Here is a 27,913-nt window from a genome sequence, read left to right on the forward strand (position 1 = left end):
CTTTGTGTTTCATAACACGCTCTCGGTGCACACTCATCATACAAAGGCCGTCCAACCTGTCATTTGTCATTGTTGAGCGTAGCCATGTTTTGACTCTCCTCATTGTACTGAAGGAGCGTTCGACGGTGCAGGTGGTAACTGCCAATGCCAGAGCTACCCCAATGGCTTTTGCGACAGCGGGGAAGAATGTCTTGGCCTGAAGCAAGAGTTCAGAATAAGTTAATTCTGAGGTGTCCCTAGTTTTGTTGTGCCACATCTCGTACCAAGATATGCTCTCTTCCTTGAAGTTCTCGATGCTATAAAATTCTTGGAGTTCATCAGAGAGGACAGCAAACTCAACAAGGCTCAAAGACTTCATTTTTGTTGGATGAAGCTGGAGCAGCTTCAAGCTCTTCTCATTAGTGTCAGAAAAGCGGCGAGCCAAAGAAGCAGTGAGAGAGTCTAAGTAGGGCACATATATTGCCACGCGGTAATATTCCTCCGGCGACTGTATCCCGTAGTTGTCTCGGTGGGTCTGACGAGAGGCTTGCCTTGGCACAGATATCACTATGTTTAAGCGATTGGCTGCCTCAGTTGCTGTTCTCATGATGTCAGAGAACTGCTCTTCAGCGTTAGTCCGGTGGTCGCGAAATATATTCTGCAGCTCAGTGATGTGGTCGAGTACAGAATGAAAGTCCATTGTTACACTCTGCAGAACGTTCGTAACAGGTTCCAGTCGTGCGCTGTACTTCGCTACGATGTGCAAGCAGACAATGAAAGATGAGCTTGTCGTTGCACAGTAGAGGATGTGAGCTCGTTGCCTAGTTGCAGCATTCGAGGTTGATTCCATTGATGCGAGCTCCTCGAGGGCTTCAACTATGGCCACGTAATGTTGAGAGAAGATCCTAATCGACTTGTATTTTGCAGACCACCTTGTTTCACACAGCATCGGAATGTTGGGCACCAATTTCCTTCGAAGTACGCTCTCACGGAAGAAGTTTATGGTTTGCTTGATGATCCCTATTGTGTTGCGAATTTCAGAGACTTCGTTCAAATCGTTGATCACGAGATTCAGTTTGTGGCTTGCGCAGTGGAAAAATAGTGCCTTTGGAAGCTCTTTCTGTATTATTCTGTTAACTCCAGCTTCTCTTCCAGCCATTGTGGAGCATCCATCATACCCTGTCCAACGAGGTTCGAAAGAATCAGCCCAGCATCCTTTAAAACTTCAAGATTGCGGCGGCGATGCAAGCTGAGTTCAGTTGATTCAACTCTACAAATCCTATAAAATACTCTCGAACGCAGGCATCCGTTCCGCTCTTGTCAACGAAGCGAATGCCTATAGACATCTGCTCTGTTCCTGCAATATCTGCAGTTTCGTCCGCAAGAACGGAAAAAGCAAACGCTGTGTTAACTTCAGCCACTATTTCCTCCCTCAGGATGTCGCCACAGATTGTAATAATCTCGTTCTGGACTCGGACTGAAGTGTACTTTGCATTACCAGGAGAAGATGCAAAGTGTTCTTGAAGCCGAGTATCTCCTGCTTCTACCCGAAAGTCAAGGAGATCATTGAAAACTCCACTGTCAGACTGCTTCCCGCGTACTGGCAAGTCGTGCGTTGCACAAAATATAATGGTGGAAATGATCGGAAATAGTTTCTGGCGGTTCCTTTCAACTTGCTCGTGCAGGGCTTTGTTTAGCTGCTGTACAACGGGCAATTTCTTGCCTGACATCACACCCATAAAGTTCTGTGAGGCGGCCATTGCTTCCTGGTGCCATTGGGATTTCCCATGATCCCTGCATGCCTCGTGCATTTTTTGTAGTTACTGAAAGTGCGCACGATAAAGCTACCTTGAGTACCCCGATGAACATTTGGAGGAAAGGTGACGCAGAAACGACAAAGGGCGCCTTTCAGTGTCGCTGAGTACGCAAGCCAAGGGGCGTAATCTGCGAGCCATTGGTAGCGAAAAGTCCTCTTGCCAGGTGTTACATCTTTCTTAAAGTCATATGTAGCATTTGGCGACCATGGATTAGTCAGAAGGCGTAACTTCAAATTGTCTGGGATGCCCGCGAGTTTAGCTTTGTCTAGAAACTCTCCCAAATCATATTCTTGAGAAATGTTAGTTGCTTGCTTGATGTCACTGTTACTTAATCCCAAGCAAGGAGAAGTATCATCGTGGCTTACTTTGTCGTGGTAGCTCACTGATGGTGGAACCTCTTCCATGGTGGCGACGACCTCAGGCACTGTCCGTTGGTGAAAGTCAGCATAACTAGGCTGGTCAACTTCTGCACATTCGTCACACGCCACACTAGAATCGTCCGCCGGACAGCTCAGTGACACTCTGTCAGACATCCGTGGACGCTTGAAGAAACGTCGGATATCCATAATTGGGAACCGGACGAGGCAAAGCTGTCAGAGAATTCCTGGTGGTTGATACCACTAGAAAATATACGCACACTGACTGGAAGGATACTTATTCAAATGCTCACGTTAAAAACACGAAGGGATTATATTTACAAGGAAATCTTATTTACAGGCTAATACACACGCTCACAAATTCATTCGTCTAGCTCAATCTCGCTCGCGCACCCGCACAGTCGAGCAACCGGGCCATGCACTGCTTGCCGTTCTCTCTCGTCCAGTGTCCTGGTTGTTTGAGCTCCGTACAGCCATGCACTTAAAAACACTGAACCACACAAAAAGGGGCGCACGCGTGCAGGGGCTTACTGTCCAAAAAACGGAACCATGTGGCCGTGTCGGCTCCCCTTGTAGAGAGGGAATTGCGCGCACCACAAAGTGGGAAGATGGCTGGAATCGTTTACTCGCTGTCGCCGCTCTGGCGAGGTTCCCCGTGATGGATAGCGCAAACAAGACGCAGGGCTGGCCATCATAAATATATTCCGACTCGCCGAATTTGCTACCTTGTTGAGGTCCCCCCACACTGGAGGTGCACTCAACAAGATGCGTGCTCACAAGGGTTGCCGGCTCGGGCGTACCAGCGTATTCCGGACACAGTGAGCAACGAAGGCGAAAACACAATGCCCTGTACGGTGTCTCTTTTCGTGCCGCTATCTCTCTACAGAGCTGAACAACAGAAACCTCTGAAGAAAGGTCGGAACACATGTGTACCGGCTATGCTACCACCGGACTTGGAGGCGCCCGGCGCCTGAACGTGTCGAAATGATTAGAACAGATCGCCCTTCAGCCCTTTTTAACGATGACACCTTTCGAAGACGGCAAAACGACACGTGCCCATAAAACCTATCGACACGCGACAGTCCAGAGGTGCTACCGAAAGCGTGAAAGCGGGGGCTTCTTTCACCCGTTTTGCAGGGTGTGTCGCCGGCCCATGCGTGGCGGCTCTTTTCCTTTCGTCGTTGACAACCATCAGTGACGGTTTAAGTGCTCAAGCATAGGCGCGTTGCCATTAGGCTGTAATCATCGCGCGGATGGGCACGGCTGCACGGATGTGTGTCGGGGGCCAAAGAAGACCCCCATAGGAAGAAGGCTCGATTGTGCTTTCAAGGGGGACGAATAAAGCTATTGATTTTGCTTTGCTCTGTGTTATAGGTCGGGCCTTAAACTGGGCCTAAATTTTAAGGTGGTGGTCACCTTTAATGATATTTGATTGGCTGATCTTCTGATGGCATTTTTGAATAACCGTCGCCACTGGCTTGTTAACCAATTTTTTTTTAACGCGAGCGAAATCTCGATAGCCAGTACAGTCTGAGCTGAAGCTCCATGCAAACCCTGTACCACGGCTTTACTTACGCTCTAACCGAATGAACAATGAGTACAGTAGGTACTGCAAAGTTTGTCCTTTTTTTGTAAATTAATTTCTGCTTCTGATTACATAAATATATCCTCCGTCGTCAGTGTCGTCACTTCCTACGAGTGCTCATAATGTCGCCTTCATACACGCTGTACTTCACGATTCTTTTATCAGGGTTTGGACACATTCCTAAAAAAACTAACATCCACATGCAGTAGTATTTTATTTTGAAATGTTAGCGATGCGTATGACATTGCCGTAACATTAACTAAACATGTAAGCAACATAAATACATGACTCCCGAAAATGGTAAGGCGATTTCATTTGCATCAGCATGAAGGCCCGCTGTTGTGAAGGTATAATCGACGCCTTATAAGGACCAACAACAAGGGCAATACTTGACCTCCACAACAAAACACAGCATGCAACTTGTACAAGCCCACAAGCTTTCTGAGTGACCGATATAAAAGCATTGTTTGGGAGCTTGGGTGGTGAGAGGTGCGACGCCATGGGATATTGCTACAGTCTTTTAACGAAGTGTAGCGGTAATGATTTCTTGCTAAATGTACCCGTCAATTTTGTGAGAACTGAAGTTCTTGTGTCATTCTGCGTAAATCTCTTAGTTCAGGAAAAGAAAACATGAAACTTGTACCTCAGAATTATTCGCTATCTTCAATAGCCATCGCAGGCAGTCTCACTGCCATGACTTGACGTCTAGATTTGTCACAGTCTGTAATGTGCAAAATTGGTTCGCAATCCTGAAAGTTGTTCCATAGAGATATGCGAGACCGAATAAATTATCCATATATATATATATAGGTATGCCCACACATGGTCACAACGCGTGAATCAAAAGCAAACTTCTCAGATTTCAAATTCAACATCACCCAAAGCCTAAATTGTGACTCCAGCAACGTGATATACACGTTACATTGTAACGTCTGCGGGCAAGAATACATCGGCGAAACGGACACGCCATTTCGGCTGCGGTTTAATAATCATCGGTACCACGCCACTTCACTGCCGAAACTACCCTTATCCAGACATCTGCGCTTGCCAAACCACAGCTTTGAAAATATCAGCGTAACTCTTTTACAGTCCGGTTTCCAAAACACGCGCGCGCGCGAACAACGTGAGGCATATTTTATCTTTAAATTTAGAACATTAACAGCCGGCATCAATGAGGAACCTGGAAGACTCTCCTGCCTCCGAGAGATAAGCCAAAATGAATTTGGCAACACGGAATCATAATTGGGACCATGCCTGTTTCTTGACTGGCTCGTACGTGTGCAGTGTCGTTTACTTGCTTGCTTTTCTTGCTTTTCTTTCCTTTTTGTTTATTTTTCGTTCACGTTTTCCAATACTTGTACAATGTAAAGTGCTTACGCTCCTCTACCACTTGGAGCCTATTCACAAGGAGCGGGCGGAGATGAAAGGCGGTATGCCGACCCATTAAGGGGACGCTCTTCCCTCATGTGCCTCATTCTGCCCTCCGCGACAATTTTGGGTGGCCCTGCGCCCGACGCGAACCGACAAACACCTTCAACGACTTCATGCCATACACAGTTAACGTTTCCTTTTTTTTTTTTTTCGTTTCCTTCAGTGGTTATTCAGGAAAGGAAAAAGGCACCTAATTTCTGTCTGCCTATAGGCGACACGGCGCAGTGCCTTGTAGGGGTGGGGGGTAAGGAGGGAATAAAAGAATAGTAGGAAAATAGAGAGAAAAGTGAGAGGAGCACATCCATCCAACGAAGAGAAAAGAGGACAGGAAAGATTGGGAAACGGTCACGGGAGTTCAGGGACGGGTCCGCGAAACACAGCTAGAGGCACAGTGCACAACACCGACGAAACGGAGAAGGTCCCGACGATGAGCGGCGCACGGCATAGCGGGCGAGGAGTCCGTCACGGAGCGCCGGTCAGCGATAGGTACGAGGAGTAATCCAGGACATCGCGGCCGGCACGTCCGTCTTGCTTGAAATCCAGCGAACACTTCGTCGGTGTTCTTCTCTTTCCTTTTTTCTTTTTTCTTTTTTTTCCTTTTTTCTTTTTCTCGTAATCTATCTCCCCCACTCTCTGAAATGTCCTTGAAGGCGAGAGGGACGCGGCAGGAAGCAAGATCGAACTCCGACGTCAGTTTTAACTCATCCCCCGAGGAAGGGAGCCGCATGCAATAAGTAACGCGATTCATTATTGGGGAATTTCGGCATCTAAGCCAATGGTATTGTTATATTTTTACCTCTGTTTATCATCTCCTTGATATGTAATATACATTATAAAGTACTAACAAAAGGAGCTGAAAACCACGTGCTACGAAGACACTACCTCTTTTTTCTATGCAGTAAATTCAGTCGGTTTGTACTGCCCCCATAACAAAATAATACTATGACGGGACTAAACTTCAAAAAACATTTTCTTGACTATAACAAAAACTACTTCGATTAAACTTTTTGTGGACGAACATGTTATGAATCTCAATCGTATGCGCTTTTCTGCTTATTTTTTCTTGGACCACCTTAGGGTGATACAGACGTCTGAACATAGGCCAATGTAGCGTTTTTTCCAAGTTCAGGATTTTATTTTAGAACCTGTGCGCCGCACACAGGCAAAACAAAAACTTTAAGAGATAGTACGTTTTATGGAGAGGTCTATAAAAATAATTGATATATTTGGTCTACAATCTTATTTTGTAAAAAAATTCCCGAAAAAGCAGCAACTTACTCAATTTTACCTACGCGCCAAGGAGTGAAAAATATAAAGCTACTCTAAGCAACTGTCCTATAATAAAAGCGCGATGCTCTGAAAACACAGAAAAGCAAGTTTCGGATGAATGCGTGAAATGGTCTATTTATCGCGAATTTTTCTTTCGTACCTGGTTTTCGACCATATCAAGAAGTTCAAATGGCGCTCACGTGCCCGAAAAATTTTTGCCGCTCAAAATATTTTGGGAAAATACTGTAGAAGTAATGTCTATGTGTGTCTAATTTTCTCAGATTTTTTTCAGAGAAATCGATTTTTGTCGAGCGCCCAGACTGGGACAGTTGGCGTGGAATGACCCTATATATATACCGAATTCCAGGGGGGGGGGGGGCAGATGCCCCCCCTTGCCCCCCCTTGCGGACGCCCATGTTTACGTTACTTTGCGTGTGTAAAGTCCGATCACGTCAAATTAAAGCAATAAGCGCGCGTGGCTATATTATGGAACAAGCCTAAACTGATATTGCTACAGCCGTACACAACTTTCGCTCACACACGACTCCATCAAACCGGACGTTAATGACGATTTTAGTCGAGACATGCGGGTGCTGCCCTCTTGAGCTGTTAAACGAATATTTTCTTATTTTTGTATATTGCGATGTGAATTGATCAGGTAAGCAAACGTCGAATGCACCAACCCAGCTGTTTTCATGTGTATGCGTCTACCGAAGCGCTGTAGCGATGTTAGTTGTTTAGAATTCAAAACGGCAAGGCTAACAGCCCAATACGGCGGTACCGAAACGCGCCCATAGAATGGTCTATACAGCCAGGTTTATTGCAACAAAAGGTGCTGACCTTTAGAGACCAATCGTCGCTGCGTCGTGTGTATATGCAAACTGGAAGGCCACCGCCAAATGAAGGTGTTCAGGGCCGCTCTCAGAGCCATGTCTTTCTGAAAATATGCAAGCGCAGAAGAAGTTATAGAAACAGTATCAGAATGAATGAAATTTTATTACCATAAAATCAAGTTGTTACATCTGAGTATACAGAAGGAGGATCCCGAAGTCGGAGGCTGAATTGGGACCTCCTGTACATGGTGAACATATTAAAAAATTGGACAGCATCGACAGGAACGAAGAAAAATTACAATTTGCATTTTAAGGTAAGTGATTATGTACATTTCAAAGGCATAATACAAAAAGCATAAAAACACGTCATGTGCTTAAAAATAGTGAACAGAAAGGTTTGCACATTATACTATATCCGTAAAATGCGAAAGTAAGCTTCAGGGGTTGTGTAAAAAAAATTATAATGCTATAATGGTTAATAAGGAACTTTTAAAATTCTTTGATAAATGAGCTTAGAGTCATTGATTTAAAGCAGTGTTGGCGGTAACGCTTTACAAGTAACGCCGTTACCGCTAACGCTTTACTTTTGTCGGTAGTTTAGTAACGTACACTCGAAAAAAAAAAAAAAAGCCAGGCCTGCGCGGAAAGCGCAGCACAGTCACAGCGAAATCTTAAAGAGCGGCATTTCTAGAGCCCGTTGTAAACTCACATGGGGCTACTAATACGCTAGCAAGATACCGACTACGCCTTGATTCATCATTTTTGTGAAGCTGGTAAGCACTGACTACACCCCTACACGTCATTTTGCGCAGAAGCGAGGTGCCCGCTTCACATCTCCAAGGCATTTTTATGTGCACTTTGTTGATGCGACTACTGATGACGATGAAGAATTACGGCTCAGCCCTGTGTAATGGGTTGTAAGCTTTAAACGACCAACTAGTTACGTAATTCGCATTGTGTGACGCCCGGTCGCTATTTCACTCTCCCACCACGCTCTATAACAGATGTTAGCATGAGAAAGAGAGAGCGGGAAAGAACTTTACTGAGGCCCTGAGGAAATGGATTATGGGAGCCTTATGGGCTTCCTTGGCAACCGGTAGAAGTGCACTTGGGAGGAACACACTAAGCTATAAATCATCATATTTTTCTGACGTAGGGAAGCAGCAACAATGCCATTATTCGTCGTTCTGCGGAGAAACATGGTATCTGCCACACACCTGTAAGGCTTTATGAGCACTTTGTTGATGCTGTGCCTGATGACAATGAATTATGTTAGAGCGCTTTGTAATGGGTTGGAAGCATTCAACAACGCACTCGTTGCACAATTCGCATTGTGCGACACCTGGTTACTTTTAGGGGCGAAGCTCCTTAAGGCGGCACCCGTTCGTCCCTCGTCGTGGTCGTAGTAGTGAGTAACAAGTCTTACGCTTTGACCTCCAAGGTGGTGCCGGTGGGAGATTTCTCCTGTGCGTTGTTGAACAATAAAAAATTCGCAGCGTGCGCGTTAACTAAAAGCCGAATTCTTCTGTCTCTCATTCCCCATTAGCAGCCATTGGCATGTTCCAGTAGGAAACGTTAGTAGAAGTAGAAGTGTAAGTGTTAGCTAAAAGCCGACTTCTTCTGTCTCTCATTGCCATTAGCAGCCATTGTTTACCTCCAAGGTAGTGCCTGGTGAGATTTCTCCTGTGCGTGATTAAACAATAAAATTTTTGTTCAAAACGCCGTTGATTGATGAAATAAACCAACGAAAGACGCCAGATGTTTTGTAAAAGCAGAACGAAAGAACGCCAGATGTTTTTCTTAAAGTGTAGTAGTCGTAGATTGCATGTAGCCACCTCGCCCGATCGTCAACGGGCGAGGTGGACCGGCAACGGCGCGAGGACCCTGCCGTACGAGAGTTAAATCACACTAAAAGACATACTTTGCGGGCGATACACTCTAGTGAGCTTTCAACTTTTCGTCTTAATGTACATGATAAAGAATTATTTCTACGAAAAACGCAAGGCACACCTTGAGCAATATGTTTGGTTTTGGGACGCTAAATGGAACCATGAGGCGATGCGAAGCCGGAGCACTTGCACGATCGCGTTCCGTTGGCTTTCGTTGGGCATGCTACCGACCTCGCGTCGTGGAACGCGCGTCCTGTCTTCCCTCTAGCCTTGCCTTTAATTCGCACAGGGCGAGCGGGGAATGCGGTCGCTCTTGGCGCTCTTTCGCTCGGGAGCGGACTTCTTCCTTGCATTTCACCGATCACAAGTGATAATGAAGGGACCACGTAAACCAACAGTACAATAAAAGTTTGATGTTTAATATATACACGATGTTTCACACTCTTTATATTATGTACTGGGCGCATTTCACGGAAGAGTTTCACGGTTTACAGATGATTCCCTCCGTAGCTTCGCCCCACTCATCATCATTCACCCCGTGGATATGCTGTGATTTTTTTTTTGTCGAGCCTGGTGGCACACTTGACACCGCCCCGTTAAAAAGGGGACGCTAATTGTATCCATCCATACATCGTTAGAGTTGCTGTATATGCTAGGACGCGTGGACTTCCTCCGCGGCGGAAGCCGCGGCAAACCGGCCAGCGTCTGCTACGCGCCTGATATTTTGGCCGCTATTAGCCAAAGTTGTGGGAATTTGGGCAATATTTTATACTGCGTCACTGCAACATATTACCACAGCGACTCATTGCACAGAAAACGCTTTTGTTTGTTGTGAAACAGGGATTTTGTATATTTCCTTTCAGCTGGTTTGTGACCGCAATGGTCTGCACTTACGCGTCTCTCTGCACTTAACGCATTCTGCGCGCACTTCATCGTGAGAGAAGGCGCTTAATTTACTTTCGTGTTTAATGACCAACGTAAACTTGCTGCAGGAGAGAATAAAATGGAGATAACCAGGAGAACTTAGCAGACGCAGTAAATGGCTAGCTCATGCTAACGCGTTTCCACCCTTCATATCCTTTCTTTCATTTCGTGCGTTCGATTTGTTTTACAAGGCTGCCTTCCGCGCTCTGCTGTTTCAAGCCTTTTCATTCGAAGCCGTCGGCGTGGCCGCGGTACCAAAAGTAAAAAAAAAATTCTCTCGTCTCGTTCCCGTGGTATACGCGAAAATTGGCATGGAGGGGCACGAATGTATGCCTAACATGACCGATATGTCATGGCATCACTAACTTGACATGCTCGCCATTTGCGTAACGACTAACAATATTAATAATACATGTGGCGCGCAACCCGCTTTTTTCGGCCAGAAATAATTCTGACGATGTGTGGTCTGACGATTTGTCCCATTCAGGTAATAAAAACGTAGGTGGTCACCAATATCGATCTCAACATGTAAGACTTAACCATAGGATTTTGAAGAATTGACCGCTTAGGTAAAATGTATGCGAAAAAAGTACATGAAAAAAAAAACACGGTCCCTTTAGCAATTCGCCTGAGACGACTCGAAAGCGGAAGCCATCGTCTTCCTTTTAGTCAATCGATGCATCCCCCCACCCGCCCCTCTCCGAAAGCTTTCTGCACATAACGCGGTTTCGGACTGCCCTCGCATGTCCCTCAGGATAGAAGGCATTGCAGGCTCTCTGCACTTTACCTGCATTTGCATTGCCTCCGTGATCAGCCCCAGATCACGGAGGCAATGCAAAGCGACCGTATGATGTGATGACGTCATTATGACGTCACGCTGACGCCATAGTGACGTCACAGATTTTTTCGATCTGTGACGTCATGGTGACGTCATCACGTGATGATTTTGTGCATCACTCTTGTTCGCGACGAGGGACGCCGACGGTCAATGTTCGTGTTTGCAGAGGCATCTAAAGCTGCTGCCTTGAAAAAAAGTAAGACAGATCAAGGTAAATGAAATGATAACAGTGCAACATCGTGTATCACTTATATTACGAGCGATCGGCCGAAAACAAACGCGATTCTCAGCTCAGAGCAGCTGACTGCACGCGCCTGCGGGACAAAAGAGGCTTGCTTTACCCATCTGGTCATCTCTATATATTTATTAAAGAGATGACCAGACACGCTGTTTAAGTACTCCGGAGCTTCAGCACGAAATTGTGGCGCACGCTATATTGAGCTCATTGGGAAAAAGCGGAAAATTGCGGTCAGGTGCCCTGTTGACGCGCACTCAATTGCCGCGGAAACAATTGTATTAGGGGCGAAGCTCCTCTTAGTGTAACCTTGTCACGCGTCCGGCGTCAGTAGTAACTGGCAGTATCTCCCGAACAGTATAATAGATGGCGCTGTACACAATCTGTGTCGTCATCACCATTTCTCGTCTCATTTCCAAGATGGCGTTGGTCCAATAGAAGTGTGTGCAATGGTGCGCTTGTGTGAATCGCCACTAGATGGCACATATATATATATATGGATATGTGGATATGCTGTGACTATATATATACAGTAGACTCTCGTTAAACGGAACCTGAAGGGACCCAGAAAATGTGTTCCGTTTAAGTTTAAGCAGCAGTTCCGTTTAACAGATTTCCGTTTACTGAGAGTCTACTGTATATATATAGTGTTTGTCACATCTTTGATGACGTACTGGGCTATCGCTTTGATTACTGCTGGGCGAAACCACTGAAGATTTCACGGTGTAACCGTGATTGCTTCAGGAGCTTCGCCCAAGCTTTTCAGCATTCACCCGTCGATATGCTGCAATTTTTTATGTAACTACTCGTCCACATCTTTTTGTAAAGTCCCTGAACCGCACGAACGCTAACTCCTGAGAACCGTGAAAACATCTGAAGTTGAGAATGAGAGGTTTTAAACTATTTTCATTTCATATGGTGAATGCTCGAAGCAATGCACGCATCTCGCGAGAACGATTGATACTGACGTTCAGCGATCCTTGTAGACAGAAACATAACCGACGCTTGAGTGACCGCCGCTGGCTCCGAAACAACTATATATATATATATATATATATATATATATATATATATATATATATATCTGTATATTTGTAAAGCATTTACTATATGACGCCTGTTATGCAAAAACTTGTGGAATAAGGTTACTTTATCTGGCATTGCTTTTCTTTCAAATATTTGCGCACGGTGAGCCTTGTTGTACGCTACCTCGGAAGCAAAAATAAGCCAAGAGCACTGCGGTCGTATCGTCGTCTCTACTCTTTCTTTCGTTTCACTTACGTCTTCCTGGTGTGCTTAGGTGGAGCGACGGTGCGTTGAAATGAGGAGAAACCGGGGACCTCTTTCCCTTTCTTGCCTAAAGGAGGCGCGCGCGGGACGGTGGCCGCCTGGATATACCCAGCGCTAACCTGACGCTTCTAACATTCGATGTTTTAGCGATATCGCAAGACCCTTTTAGGATTGTGTGGTATTGTAATATCGTACACATAAGTTAAATATAAAGACTTAGTAGTGTTTTATGCATGACGGCTCGGCATGCGGCGTGAAACTCATAAACACCTTAGGCCTCGGCAGCACGGTGGCCTAGGCGATCGTACCTGTATTTTGTCTACAAAAGTAAATCTGCAGTTTCGTGACGCGTGTTGAACTCAGCCTTCATTTGCCCTCGAAAGATTAATTGATGTATTTGTGGTCAGCATCATATAAAGAGCAGGTATCATGCGTAAGGGGCATTTCGCATATGAGATCAAGTGACCCTACAGAATCTTTTACTACGAACCGCTTATTTGCAAATTCCGTAGACATTTGCGAGATGACGAATGCTTTAATGTAATGGAATAGAATGACTCTATTTAGGTCTTTCGGGGCATGCACTACTACGTGACGCGCCGCTCCCACGTCGGACAATAGAGGATTGAAAGAGAATGCAATAAAGTGGGCGACAGCTTGTGACCGATGGCTACGAAGCCGTTCTTTGATATATTCAAAATAAATAGACTGCAAGATATATACGTTATGGTGCGCGAAAAATTTTATCACAATATTGGCACGATCTACGAATGTTACGTATTTTTGCGTGAAAAAGCTGCTTTAGCTCAAGTATTGTATGGCGCGGCTAAACGATACGAAAGAATGTAGAATGATACGACAAGGAATTTTTCGAGAACGTCCTGGTTGAATTTAGCTGTTAGCACATATTTAAAACCACACTGTTCCAACAAATACTTTGAAAGCTGAATTGTAGAAGGTATTGTTACTCGCATACCTTCAGCAGTTGAGACAGCAAGTTGTGAGGATTTACTTTACCTAGATTGTTATCTTTCCCCCAGTTGTTCAGCCATTGCATTGTTGATTCTAGGATGCTGAAATCTTTGCTTCCTTCCCTGAGGCCTTTCTTGGGGTGCTTGCGGTTGAAGGCACCGAATAGGTTATTCATCCTTACCGTAAAATCAACTGTCCCTTTTACATGGCTTAAGCCAAGCGTTCCCTTCTGCGAGTAAAATTCTAAACCGTTTGCCACACTGAGGCGGAACCGCTGCGTTGCAAGCTTCACGCGCATTTTTTCGGTGTTGCTTGGGTTTACATGTGAGAAAGAAAGTTTGGGCTGGCGAACGTATCGACTGGCGTTTCGACTGGCGAATAACGTATGTGCTCGAATGGGGCCTCGTCTGGTTTGGCGGGTTAGTTTTAACGGGTCAGACAGTGACGTCACGGAATACGGTGTCACTCTCAATTTCTGTCATTCCCGAAAGAAGAAACTGGAAAGCAAATGGTTAGGACGCTGAAAAGGAAACGAGCACGACCATTTCACGTTTGTGCACCCAAAGCAGGACACAAAGTTCTACTTCTGCTACTGCAACAAACAGCATGTCCGTGACGAATAACGAGAGGCCCAATCAGAATGGCATATGGTGAGTTATGATGGACTGCTTGTTAAACGGACGTTGACCTTCATTACCACGCGCCAGCCAGCACGTGTAAACGTTGCAAAGACGGCTGCTTGAATCCATCCGATATGGTGCACGCACAACGACAACCCTTGAGAGGAATTTCTAACCTACCATTGTCAGATGTGTTGCTTTCTTCTGACAACCATCATTTAGTGAAACGTCAACGCCCCCCCCCCCCCCCCATTCCCTTGCTCGCCTCCGCTTTCTTTTGCAGGGAATACCTTTTCTTTTTCACTAACCCAGTTCGGGTCCGCCACGGTGGATCAGTGGCTAAGGTGCTCGACTACTGACCCAGTGATTATTACCCCAGATCGCACGGCGGCCTGACCCAGTTTGCCACGGTGGCCATATTTTTGCACGAGCTAAAATATTTTTGAAATTCGTGTTCACCTGTAACATCATTATCAGTGTTCGCAGAAGCGAAGAATATATTTCCCTCCTGTTTCCATCTTTTGGCTACTGCCACTGAATTTTCTTGATGTTGTGCATTTCCTTTCAAATCAGAGTGATATGTGCGGTTACCCCGATAAAAAAAACACGGTTGATCTCTCCGCCATAGGAATCGGAATAACACGAAAGTAAAGCGTGCCCTTACAGAAATTACTGAATGCTTACTGTACATTGATATAAGAGAGTTTGCACAATGTATATTGATGTATGGCACCGTTTAACGTGTATGCACCCACTTTGATGATTGGTGGTACATCTCCATCCCGACGACTAACGTCCATGTTAAATGAATAAACAAGCCCTTGTGGGTAGCTGTAGTAGTTAACGGTGAAAGCGTAATCAGAGAACGAGGTGTGATAGCCAGAAGAGCGTCGCATATTGGACGCAGAACTTGGTCGCCATCCCGCGCCATGTTAAAATGTGATTGAACACCACGGCCGGACTAGAGGGAAACGCAAAGCGCGTCGTGCCGCCCCGGTAGCCCGGCCACGATTTTTCTCAGGGCAAGCGCGTGAGCATGGAACGCGGTGTTACAGCCAGGTGAGGCAGGCGCGCGTCGCAGAGCTATTTTTAGTTTGTATTAGCGCTATGCTGAGCGAGGCAGACGCTTTTACGACGCTTGGGCAAAGGTTGCCACCTCGCGGTGTGTTAAGGCATTGACAAAATTCAACTTCTATTGAAAACGCGCCGAATGGGACGGACGCGAAAACGCGTTGCAAGTGCTTGTCGCGGAGGCCACATCAATGACGAATTAGTTTACCTTACCACTCCCAGAGGTCAACACCACCAGCCGACCGGGAGAGTGGTAGATATAAAAGGCGCGTTCATAAAGCCTCCAGAGTCTGTGGCCGTGGCGCAGTGGATAGCGTGCCCGGCATCTGTTGTTGCGGACCGAGAGGTCGTGCATTCGATGCCCGTTGACGGTACCTTTTCTTTGCTATCTGATTGTGTATATTTTTTCGACGTCATTTCCGTGACGGAAATACGTCACTCAAACCTTGGTGGACCCCGGCATAAAACACTATCCTGTTAAAAACGAACGGCCAGCAGTTGAAGAGTTGTCGCAAATGCAGCTTTGTAAGCGATGCGGCCCCCGTTGAAGCGGCTGACCTGAAGCTCGATACACCCAGTGCAGCCTGTCGGAAAAAATTCCAAGCGCGTCTCCGTGTTCGGCGGGGAGGCTGCGCGGCGGAGGCGGAGCGTCGGTACACCTAACCTATTCAAACACCATGACTTTGTCATAATAAAGAGCTAGCGGAGACTGAGAAATTGTCGATTAGAGCGGTGTACATATGGCTAGCAATCCACTGGCGAACAAGAGAAAAAAGCTCGTAGTGTGAAGCGGTCACTGCGCGTAAACGTTTCAGCTGATTGAGCGTGCAATTTACTCTTTTAGGTCCGAAATATCTTATGGCGGAGTTCAATCTGGTGGTGGTGGTGGTGGTGTGCGGTGTGACCACCCTTACTGCGCATGCGCATACCCTCTCCACTTACCCGCTCCCCTCCCCCTCTCCTTCCCCCTCTCCGATTTCCCTCTACCCTCCCCCTTTCCACTCTTCCTCTGAAACGCGGGCTAGACATGCCGAAATTCTCTCCTGCGCAACGCCGCGATGAGCACGAGCGCATGCGCGTCCCCTCCCCCCTCTCTCTCTCTCTCTCTCTCTCTCCTACGCTGCCCCCCTCTCGCACGCCTGGCGACCGCGTGCCCCGCTCGCCCTGTGAGAATTAACGGCCAGGCTAGAGAGAAGACAACACGCGCGTAGCGTTCCTCTTCGCGTTCCACGACGCGAGTTAGGTAGCATGCCCAAAGAGCGCCAACGGAATGCGATCGTGCAAGTGCTCCGGCTTCGCCTCGCCTCATGGTCCCCTTCAGCGGTAAATGGTGTAATTTTTTATTACTCTTAATTCTTGCATGCGTGATGATATTCCCGATTACCCGTGACAACAAATTATTTTCGTTCTTCCCTTGTGCGTGTTCGTTTTGCGCGTTTTTACGCACGCAGCAACGTTCTCGAACTCTATCGCCGGAACTAGGCCAGGCTGTTGCCGATTGACACAGAAAGCTACAGCGCGCAGCAGACGCCCTTCCGCGCGCTTCCCGAACGCGGAAAGTCCACGGGTCCGGCGCAGCAGCGGCGCGGCGCGGGAGTTCACGGCAAAAGGCCCACGCGAGAGCCGGCGCTTTGGACGGTCCCCCTATTCTAGGTCACTCTACCATTGCTAAAGGGAGGAACGTTCCTCCATTTAGAGAGGAACATTGGGGTCATCGCCGTTTCTCCCTTAATAGAGAGAGGGTCACTCCAATTTTTTAAGAGTGTACTTGTTACTATTTCGTAACTGCAACGGGTAACCTACTTACGTCAACATTTTTCGATAACGTGAGGTGTCACGTTACTCGCTACATTTTACTTCAATTATCCCGGGAGTCTTACACTAAACACCGTCTCGTAAGCGCCACAATCCCAGAGCTATTACGTCGCAGCGGCGGACTACTATGGGCCTGCCAGATGCTGGCAATAGGAGTATCGTCTAATTCGTCCGTCGAGCGCCTATTCACCGCATGCAGTCGCGGACGTATTCACTAAGAAGCGAGGCATGCTGTCCCACGACAGTTTAGAAGTAGAGTTGTCACTTAAACGGGTGGTATCATCAAATTTGTGGTTTGCGCGTTCTTTGTCGCAAACGTTTATTATCGCTCCAGGAAACATGATACCCGCTCCAAGATTGACGCAAGCGCGCTAAATAATTGAATACCGCCTTATCTACGTGAGCAACTTTCGGTTTCGGTTTGTTGGCGCTGAGTTGGACGCTGACATCACTGTGTAGGAAATCATGAACACGTGGACTCAGAAAGCTGTGACGCACGCACAGCTGTACCGTCTGCTCTCGCGCACACACGCGAGCAACCGTCCAGATGCCTTCAGCACGCTCTAAAATTCTGTAATAGACAATGTTACCGTGTACGGCATCCCGGTATACGCAGACATATTTCCGGAGCACCAGGTCACCGGACAATCGTATCGATGTTTTGTGACGCTTCGTGCAACTAGAGTGCACTAGATAGGGGTAGTGGGGCGAGGGAGAGCTGGCGGCAATGGCGCGCAGTGAAGCTCAAAGTACGGAAATTTTAACCTGCCGCGTGGTGGCGTTGCTGTGCCTTTCACCTGGCACTGGCGGCGCGCATGCCGGGCGCGGTCATTTGGAATGTTTGGCGCGCCTCGACATGTTCTGCTGAACTTCTTCGCGTTAGCGTCTTCAATTGGGCTGGTTGGTACATACTGAATTTTGAACGAAGAAACAGCGCTAGAACAGGTTTAAGACGAGAGGACACAAACACGGCGCTGACTAACAACCATATTCTATTGCGTTTGCACGTCGATATACGCAGGGGAAAACACAATCAGTATACACATCGGGGACCGTGAGCAGTCATCTGGTAGATCACTGTAGGAAATGTGATTGCGAACCAGTTTTTAAAGATTGTGAAGTTCTAGGCACTTATGTAGAGCAACGCCAACGTGAAATCTTTGAGGCTTTTTGCATCCAGATAAGTGGAGACTGTTGTGTCAGCGCAGCTTCGCTATAACTTCGCAAAAATAAAATGTATCTTTGAAAACGCTGATTTGGCAATGTTACAGCGCTATCTTGTTCCCCGATGTTTATACTGATTGTGTTTTCCCCGGTGTATATTGACGTGCAAACGCAATAAAATATGGTTGTTGGTCAGCGCCGTGTTTGTGTCCTCGTCTTCGTGCTGTTCTAGCGCTGTTTCTTCGTTCAATATTCTTCGCGTTATCGCGAAGGCCTGCTTCCCCCACTGCTGCAGACCTAGTTAAGTTTCTCGATTACCTGGGCAAATGGGAAGCCTGCAGCCCTGGAAAGACGGGATTTCTAAGTGACTCCACGGTGACGGGACTGAGAGTCACCATTGCCAGCACTCTCTCATTACTTCAATACCTTACAGAATCACTTGGATTCAAGTACATATTGACTTCGCGTCTCAGTACAGACCCCATAGAGCACCACTTCGGTATTGTTCGATAGTCCAGTGGCTGTAACGCTCACCCGTCGCCAGAGTAGTTTCTGATCACTGCGAACTGCCTTTCATTCTACAACATTGCCAGAAGTGTTGGTGGTGCCAATGCAACTCCCGACATCGTCAGTTCACTGCTTAATGAGCACGACAGGACACACCAAAGAAAATCGATGACCTGCTCGTGCAAGGCAAGTTGTGAAGCACAGAAATGCTTGGTTTCAACCCCAGCTCCTTAAGCAGTCACCACTTGCCTTTAGTTGTGGAAAAGAGTGACTCACGACTGGTCTACTACATGGCGGGCTATGTAGCCAGGAGATGTGTTTTGAAGCTTGGCTGTTCATCATGCAGGGACCTTCTTATAAATCTAAGTGAGGCAGTAGAGAATCGGCTCCCGTCAGGGTTCACAGAGCAGTGTGACTGGGGCGGTCTTCTATATCTATCAAAGGAGCTTTACATTTTCATCTCTACACTTGAGGACCTATTCACAGAATGTTTTAGTGTCAGCGAGCTTCACACAAACAGCATATCCAATGTTGTGACCCTTGTGAGCAAGAACTTTCTTCCTTCCAACACCGTGGGCAGCACATTTCACAGTGAATAATGATAATATGCGGGGTTTAGCGTCCCAAAACCACGATATGATTATGAGAGACGTCGTAGTGGCGGGCTTCAGAAATTTCGACCACCTGGGGTTCTTTAACGTGCACCTAAATCTGTGTACACGGGCCTCAAACATTTTCGCCACAATTCACAGTGAGGAAATTAGTCTCAAAGTTGTTTCTTTTTATGTTCTTACGCGCCTGCACTTTTTTGGTTAAAGGCCTGAACAGTGCTAACAGCACTAAGCGTCAGAGGGCCAAGCACCTTAAACTGAGCAGGACAACTTAGATGAAAATTATGCGCAAATTCATGACCCTTCAACTCGCTCCCGTGCAATTGTTGCCGATGTATCCTGTTGTAAATAAAATGCACCTGCTTGTTTTCAAATGCAATAAGCAGTTTTGGCAGACTGAATTGTTAAAATGTACGGGGATTCACTTCGAGGACTGGATAAGAGCGCAGGCGCATCAATAGGTTGGTAGGCGGCCGGCCCAGCGCGCTTGCGGCGCCCAGGTGAAAGTCGCAGTGGCGCCATCTCCCGTCGTCGATGCAAGTGGCCTCACCGGAGAGCTCGCCCTCACCCCACTACCCCTATCTAGTACACTCTAGTGCAACCATGATTCTATAAATGTGCGTTTCATTGTTTTCCGAGTGAGCGTGACGAAAAAATGTTTGAAAGGTCAACGCATTCGAAACTGCGCCGCTGCCGAAAATTTACATCAGCAGAGAAGTAGAATACATTAGGTCTCTGAAACAGCAATTCTGTACTTCTCTTGTTCACCTTAGCGCCGCCAGGTGGCCCAACCTATCCGGCCCCTCGCGTTTACTGCTAGGGCAACCCGGTATGCTAAACCAAAGTGGGTGAAGGAACTAAACTTCTCTGATGTCGCCTTCGCAAGTTCGCGTGGTGATGCAAAGCACTTTGCGAAATGCGAGCAAGTTTGGCTACTACGGCAACAAGCTCAGAAAAAATGAGTAGTTCGCAGCCGATGCTCTCTTGGTTTGCTTGGTCCAGTGGAGCTGTGGGTCACCGCTCATTTCACGCCCCTCTAATGTGGTCTGACATCACTAAAGCTTTCGTTACGCTTCCTACGCAGTGACTTTGGTGTCAGTAGCGCTAGCGATGGGTCTCGATCGCGAGAATGAGCATTTAGGCACACTTTGAAAGCGAGATAAAAAATATTCTAAAGGTTTGCTGCGTCCAACACTTCGTGCTGAGTGTCCTTGCATACAGAGGAACCCTGCAGCAGGCTTTCCAAAGCCTGAAAATTTGTTGTCACCACCCCTATAACTTCGAGAAGTTCTAGTGGTCAGCAAGTTGTCCCTGCAATACTATAGCGCTGTTTATCAGTTCTGTGAAAAACATAAAATTTGCTTCTGTCTGTTTCTAACTGCGTGTATACGTTTCATGTTGTTGAATTCCTGAACGATCGAGGGTGACCTTGAACGCCTTCGCATAAACACTCGCAACTTTTGCGGGGATAATATTGCTTAAAGGGGCAAAAATGATTTATTCCGCCAATATTTTTTTTCCGGCACTGTCCAATTTAAGGGTTTCTTTATAACTTAAATATTCGTACTCTAGCAGAAGCACGCTTTCCAAATTACTTCATATTTGCTGCGAGTTCATTCATGTTTTCTTTTCGGAGAGCATTGATGATGAAACCTCCTTTTCTCTTTACTGCCACTTTCAGAAATAGCTGTACCATGTCCCACGAAGTTATAGAGTATTTATTTGAATCTAAGCCGATGTAAGCCGATGTCTTTTTTTCGAAAAAGAAAACGATGTGAGGAAGTGAGGGGGGAGGGGGGTCGGCTTAGATACGAGTAAAATGAATAAGTTTTGTTTTTCCTGGCCTTGCGAATTTCGGGGGTCGGCTTAGATGCGCGGCCGGCCTAGATTCGAGTAAATACGGTAAGTCATCACATGCAACTCTACAGTAAACAATAGGCCACTATAATATTGCTAAAGTCTCCCACACTTGTGCAAAACTTTTAGTTATATCTGTAATTTAGCTAAAATCGTGTTGGTTAGAGGACTGATGTGAAATATAAATATGAGGTTTACTAAATTGTCACTCTGGATGCTGCAGCGAGGGCGCACTGACCCTTGAGTAACGGCAGAGCGTTACATTTTTTCGGCCACAGTAGGGCCGCCGGTTTACCTTCCACGGGTAGACAGATCGGCGTGAACGATGAATTCGAAAACACCTAGACCGACGGTAGCTTCTTCTGACGGCGGCGGATTGTCGTACATGTGTCAGCAATCGTGCTGGAAGGGCACGATACGATTTCTGCACGGAAGACAGAATTCACTTCAATATGTGACCCCCCTCAGTCGCTGCTACAGTAGTGTTGGTAGTGCTCCGAATGGAGTGATATTTCTGAACTCGCCCTGTCAGGCCTAATGCCTAAGGCTAGCATGCGAGGGCTATCAGTCAGCTGCTGCCTCGTGCAAAGATCGCGTGCCATGTGACGCCTTCGAACAAAAAATAAAAGCTATCCACACTCGCCACCTCGGCGCTGGCTAACACTTGTAGGGCTTACACATGTAGAAATACCGAACAAAATGGACGGGGAACCGCCTTCCGTAGTAAGTGAATCGGTAGAGCGTTGGACGCGTAATTCGGAAGTCTTGCGTTTGGCTCGAAACTACGGAAAGTGGGATTTTTCTTTCAATTTAACGGGGCATACATAACTAGGAATGAACAATTTATTGCAATCTTTAAACAAAAACAACACATATATTTTTGTTTTTAAGTGGATTTATCTTATTTAATTTTCGGTGAAGTGAATACGCAAATAAACATTGACTGCGCCCCACATTTCTTGCGAGAAACGCCTGAACCCCTCAACAGCCGCACAAAACTGCCGTGTTGCAGCGCGACAACTCCAATGAGTCGATGGAGTTGACAATCGACTCAATGGCCTTTCAAAAGTAACCGTGTGACACAGGTATTAAGTCAGAATAGCTGCATGGCCGACAGCACTTTACCACTATGACAATGTTTGACGTGTACGCGCTTATTTTTAGTCCAGGTACCGTATAAAAAGGTAACACTTCAGCTTGGGAGTAATCGCGCTTTTTTAACGTACAGAAGCTCAACTGAATACACCACAAACACAGGGCGCAGACTAATTACTGATCTATTTCCAGACGTTTCCGTCACATGCTATCATGATGCTGATTCATTTAGGTGTCTCAAGGAATCACGTGGCACCAAACAAATTTCTTTGCTTCACCTTAACGCACGAAGTTTAAGAAACAAGCATGATTCTGTTAACCTATTTTTAGACTCCTTAGATCATTAATTCCACGTGTTAGCATTCACCGAAACATGGTTCTCCAGTGACTGCGCTGTTGTGAATTTTTCAGGATGCAACTGCATATGAGTGTCGCGATCTAACAAAAGAGGAGGTGGCGTTGCAATATACCTTAAAGCCGATTTAATTATGAAGTTTTTCCGGAATACTCATTCATGGATGTTCACCACGAATGTTTGCTTGTTAAATGCCTCAACACAATGCTGGTAGTTCTTTATAGGCCTCGAAACGGTTCTGTAACCTCATTTATTGAATTTCTGGAACGTAGTTTAGAGCACTGTTTCTACGTTGGTCCACCTACCATACTTAGTGGAGATCTTAACATTAACTTCCTCTCCATGGAGCCATCTTACAAAAGCTACTTGATGTTTTTCTTTCTTTTGGTTGTCGCAGTGTTATTGACATACCAACAAGGATAGCAAACATGTCTGAAACTTTACTAGACTGTTGTTTTACAAACAATGAAATTGATCAATCTGATGCCGGAGTGTTATTATCAGACATAAGTGATCATTTTCCGTTCTTTCTCTTGTTTACGCCCTACATGGCCAACGCAACCAACGCAAAGAACACCCACCTATTCTGCTTGAGAAGATATAGATTGATTATCTTAGGCATTTGGTTGAAGGATCTATCTGGGAGTCTATAATGCAGATAAACGACCCTACCGTCTCCTATTTAAAGAACTTAATTGTACTTCATTTCTCCTAGAACAACTTAAAAAGCGCTAAAAATCCAGAAAACCGTGCATTGATGCCTCTTTACTGAAGAGAATAAAAACACGTAATAAACTGTTTGCATCATTTATAGAAACAAAGAACCTTGATCAGTTAGCTGAGTACAAAAAATGAGAGATAAATTAACATCTGACATCAAACGCGCACGTAACTTGTATTACAAGACTAGGTTTGCTAGCATTTCTAACGATTCCAGGAAAGTGTGGAAATGCGCAAATGAATTACGGAACAAGAACGAGAGAGAAGCAATATCGGAAATAATAATTGAGGGCGTACTATATTCAGGTAGTTCGCTGGAAAACAAATTTAATGAGCATTTTTTAAAGGCAGGTGTTTGCACGTCATCGACGTCCGATAGCTGTACATCTTACATCACAGTTCAGACTCAACAATTTTTATGTCGCCTACTACAGCGCAAGAAATATTTGGCTTGTTAAAAAAATTAAAAAAACAGCAGTGCCTGCGGTGTAGACGAAATAAAGACAGTGCCTCTTAAAGCAGTCGCCCATGTTATCTGTTTAACGCTATCGAACAAATGTAATCTTATTCTAAGCTCTGGAATTTTCCCCAACCAACTGAACATTGCAAGGGTAACAGTTATTCTCAAAGGAGGAGATAAAAGCGATCTTGGTAACTACAGGCTAATATCTGTTTTATTTATGCTTTCTAAGGTTATAGAAGAAACAATAAACTCCAGACTTACTCATTTCTTTCAGAAAAAGAACATTATCGTTAAAAATGAATATGGCTTCCGAAAGAAAAAATCCACGGAAATGGCATTACTCGATATTAAAGACAAAATAGTTGACAATATAGAAAACAAGTTACTCACAGTAGGGCTCTTTCTTGACATTAAGAAAGCCTTCGATTCCGTTCAACACGATGTTTTACTGCTCAAACTATCTAGATACGGTGTTAGAGGAACAGCTCTAGACATCGTCAAAAGTTACCTAGAAAACCGTTTGCAATATACTAACATTGGCAATGCTAAATCTGAATTCGGTGAAATTACATGCGTATTGCCGCAAGGGTAAATCCTTGCCCGCTCTTACTTATATACTTTATTGACGTAGAAAACATACCCCTCACACCCGTCATTATTTTATACGCCGATGACACCAATGGGCCAGATATTGACGACCTTAAGTTAAAAGTCAATCTATGGTTACAAAGCCTATCTACCTGTCTTAGGGCCAACAGGTTAAATCTGCACGCTCAAAATAGAAAGTTTACTGTATGTGCACCCCGTAACAAGACATACATTAGCAAAAAGGTTATTAGTAGGGGTGTGCGAATATCAAATTTTTCGAATACGAATCGAATACGAATATACACCTTCGAATATCGAATCGAATATCGAATATCAAAGGAAAAATGCCTCCACAGTAACAATATTTTATTTAACATGTAGCTATTTGAAAAAAAAAAAACATTAACAACCTGACTGGCAACACAACATACACTGCTATCTCCAGAACACAATGTCCAGGCTAGCACAATGCACATCACAACACAAGCAAATATCACGGCACAATGAAACTAATGACTAGATGTTATGATTAAGAAATATGAGTTGCTCCACATGATCAGGCAGCAGGCGCTCCCTTCTAAAAGAGACAGCTACCCCCCCCCCCCCCCCGCCACTGAAATGGCACGCTCGCTTGGAACAGAAGTGGCTGGTATAGGGAGGTACATGGGGCAAAGCTTTGCCAGACTGGGGTATCTGAAGGTGCCTACAGTCCGCCACCAGTCACATGGGTCACTGTCTTTCTTCAGAAGTGGTCTCGCATAGTGAACGAGTGGTAGTGTGGCACGTTACCGCCGCATAATATTGAAAATGTACGGTTACGTGATCGCCAACAGCGCTGCACGTTGGAGACGCACCAGCAATAAATCGTACGTATTGGGGCGTTCGTCACAGGCAGATATCGTGCCTCCGTGTACTTACGATGTTTATCGCTCCTCTCGGCAACGTTTTTAGCTACACGAACGCAGCAGAAATGTGGAAGACAAGTTATTTTATGCATGATAATCGAATCGCATATTCGAATTCTTCGAATATTCGAAGTCATCGAATATTCGAAACTTTTCGAATACACAATTTTCGAACCGAATACGAATATTTCGCATGTAATATTCGACGAATATTCGAAACTTTCGAATATTCGCACACCCCTAGTTATTAGCTTTCAGGGACACCCTATTGATCGCGTTAAGTCTCACAAATTCCTCGGTGTCTTCGTTCACGAATATTTAGAATGGTCTGTTCATATCATTTACTTACGACAAAACATCTCTCGAGCAGTTGGCACACACTGCACTTTACGTCATTTACTACCAGTATGGCTGAAAAGACAGATTTACTACACAACAATACATTCGCACCTTCACTATTGCCTTCTTATACGGGGAACAACGACAAAAACGAACCTCAGCTACTTATACCTATTACAAAAACGAGCTGTGCGATTAATTGACCTTTTGCCCTCCCGTTCACGCGCAACGCCATTTTTTGAAAAGCATGGACTGCTAGTAATTAATAAAATCCGACATAAAAAATTAGCAACGATCATATATCACGAAGTTAAATCTAACCTAACTGAATTTTTAGGGAAGTTTCTCGAGCGGGACCACAGCCACAATTTACGACACATCAGCTTCAAGAAAGATATGCTTCGTACTAACTACGGTACACAAAAATTAACTTTAAAAATTCCCCACTTCCTTAACGAGGCCCCTACCGTGATCACATTAATTGAAGAAAGCTCCTCCATTCATGTCTTAAAAAAAAGATACACGCCTTCCTTCTAAAAATCCAAACAGACGTTCACACTACTTTCGATTCCTCTTCCTATGTTATGTAACCTGCATATGCTGCATATGCATTTTTTTCCTGGTTATTGTGTATAACTTTCTCTCTTATCCATATTTATTGTGAATTACGTGTGTTACGTGAATTATGAATTACGTATGTTATTCATAATTATGTACATATTCTTGCGTCTAGCCGCTTGATTTGTGGAAAAAAACGCGATGCTTGATTGCACCCTATGTCCTCATTTGTTATGTCATGTATAACTGGTTTTTCGTGTGTGTACGCTGGTGAACGGCGCTTTGTCAGGCTTTCTTTGCCTTTAGGCCGATCCCCTAGGCAACTATGTATACTGGTTGTATGAAATAAATATGGTATAAGTGTGGTTTCTAGAACCGCATATGGACAATATATATATATATATATATATATATATATATATATATATATATATATATATATACGCAAAGGAAAGCATCCCAAGGACCTGAGGCAAGATACAAAAACTCACTGGACATGCACATGGTAATAGTTCGGTAGTTTTTATGAAAATAATTTCTTTTGAGGATAGAATAACGGATGGTGCGCTGATACAATCCTCGGCACGTGCCTGCGTCATCACATAAGATTCCGTTATGACTCGATATAAGATTCCGTTATTGCCTCAGGTTCTTGCGATGCTTTCCTTTGCGTATGTGTGTGACGGAAACGTCTGGAAATAAATCAGTTGATAGTCTGCGCTCTGTGTTTGTGGTGTATTCAGTTAAGTTCCTGTACGTTAAAAAAGCGCGATTACTCCCAAGGTCTACAACCAACTAGCCCCTATAGCTGCTCTTAACAGTTCAGCATAGCGCTTCTTAGATCGATTACCTGTGTAACAGTAATGAACAAAAGTGCTGTTATTTATGGGACAAAAAGTATATATATTCTTTTTCGGGCGAATGATGTCGTTTGCCTTCCATCAATCAGTAATAACACCACACACGACCTCAAGATATTGTAAAAGAAAATATGGGTATTGCGTGAAACTGCCACGATATGATTGTAAGGCATACCGTCTGGATTAATTTTTACCATCTGCGTTCTTTGACGCGGACCTATATCAATGTAGACGGCTGTTTTTCTGCACATTTGATTTCACCCCAAGTCAATATAGCGCCCGGCACCTCAGTTTTATCACTTTCGTGTCATTCCGGATACTGTTCTTTTTAAGAGTCTATTCAAGAACCGAACTGTCAGCCTTTGCTTGACGGAAACATTTCTCTATAGTGGGCTCAGGACCGTATAATAAAAGGACATCTTAAGCACAACTAAAGCTCTTCGCATAGCCGATAAACGACAGTCACGCAATTATACACCTAACAACATTGACGCGCAAGTCCATGGCTTAGAGCCTTGTGTTTGTTTACCACTGAGTTGCTGAAACGCTGCATTCAAACAATATTTAATAGTCTTCATGCTTAAGACGACCCCGAGTGCACTTTGCAATGTGCTTGAACCAAAAACGGCACCCACACTGAAATGATTCTGGCCAACGTAGGGCACGAGTACCACCCAGCAATATCGACAACTGAACTCCTTGGTCTTGTTGCATTGCATGTGCAACCCTTCTGTCCATCACGACGGGCATACGTACAGGCAGTTAAGATTGTGTTAACACAACGGGCAAACTGGCCTTTGAAAACGTACATGATACAATCGCGCACGCAAACACGCCGCGGCTAGCAGACGACGCAGGGAGCCATCCACACTAGGCGTGGTTCTGCCAGTAGCCGCCAGGCGGTGACTCCGCGCGATACAGCGGCGAATAGAGACTGTGTTTAAAC

General features: G+C 45.3%; 1 protein-coding gene across 1 annotated transcript in view; it reads right to left on the reverse strand.

The window, feature by feature from the left end:
• Positions 1-27,913, reverse strand: part of LOC119382249 (pseudouridine-5'-phosphate glycosidase) — a gene marked incomplete in the record, with an annotated part of 1,023,505 nt that overhangs the window by 992,138 nt on the left and 3,454 nt on the right. Inside the window, 1 exon segment of the mRNA XM_037649958.2 lies at positions 7,299-7,395. Coding sequence (XP_037505886.2) covers positions 7,299-7,389 — 91 coding nt within the window.

This window comes from Rhipicephalus sanguineus, chromosome 2, assembly GCF_013339695.2.
Source record: "Rhipicephalus sanguineus isolate Rsan-2018 chromosome 2, BIME_Rsan_1.4, whole genome shotgun sequence".
Lineage (NCBI taxonomy): Eukaryota > Metazoa > Arthropoda > Arachnida > Ixodida > Ixodidae > Rhipicephalus > Rhipicephalus sanguineus.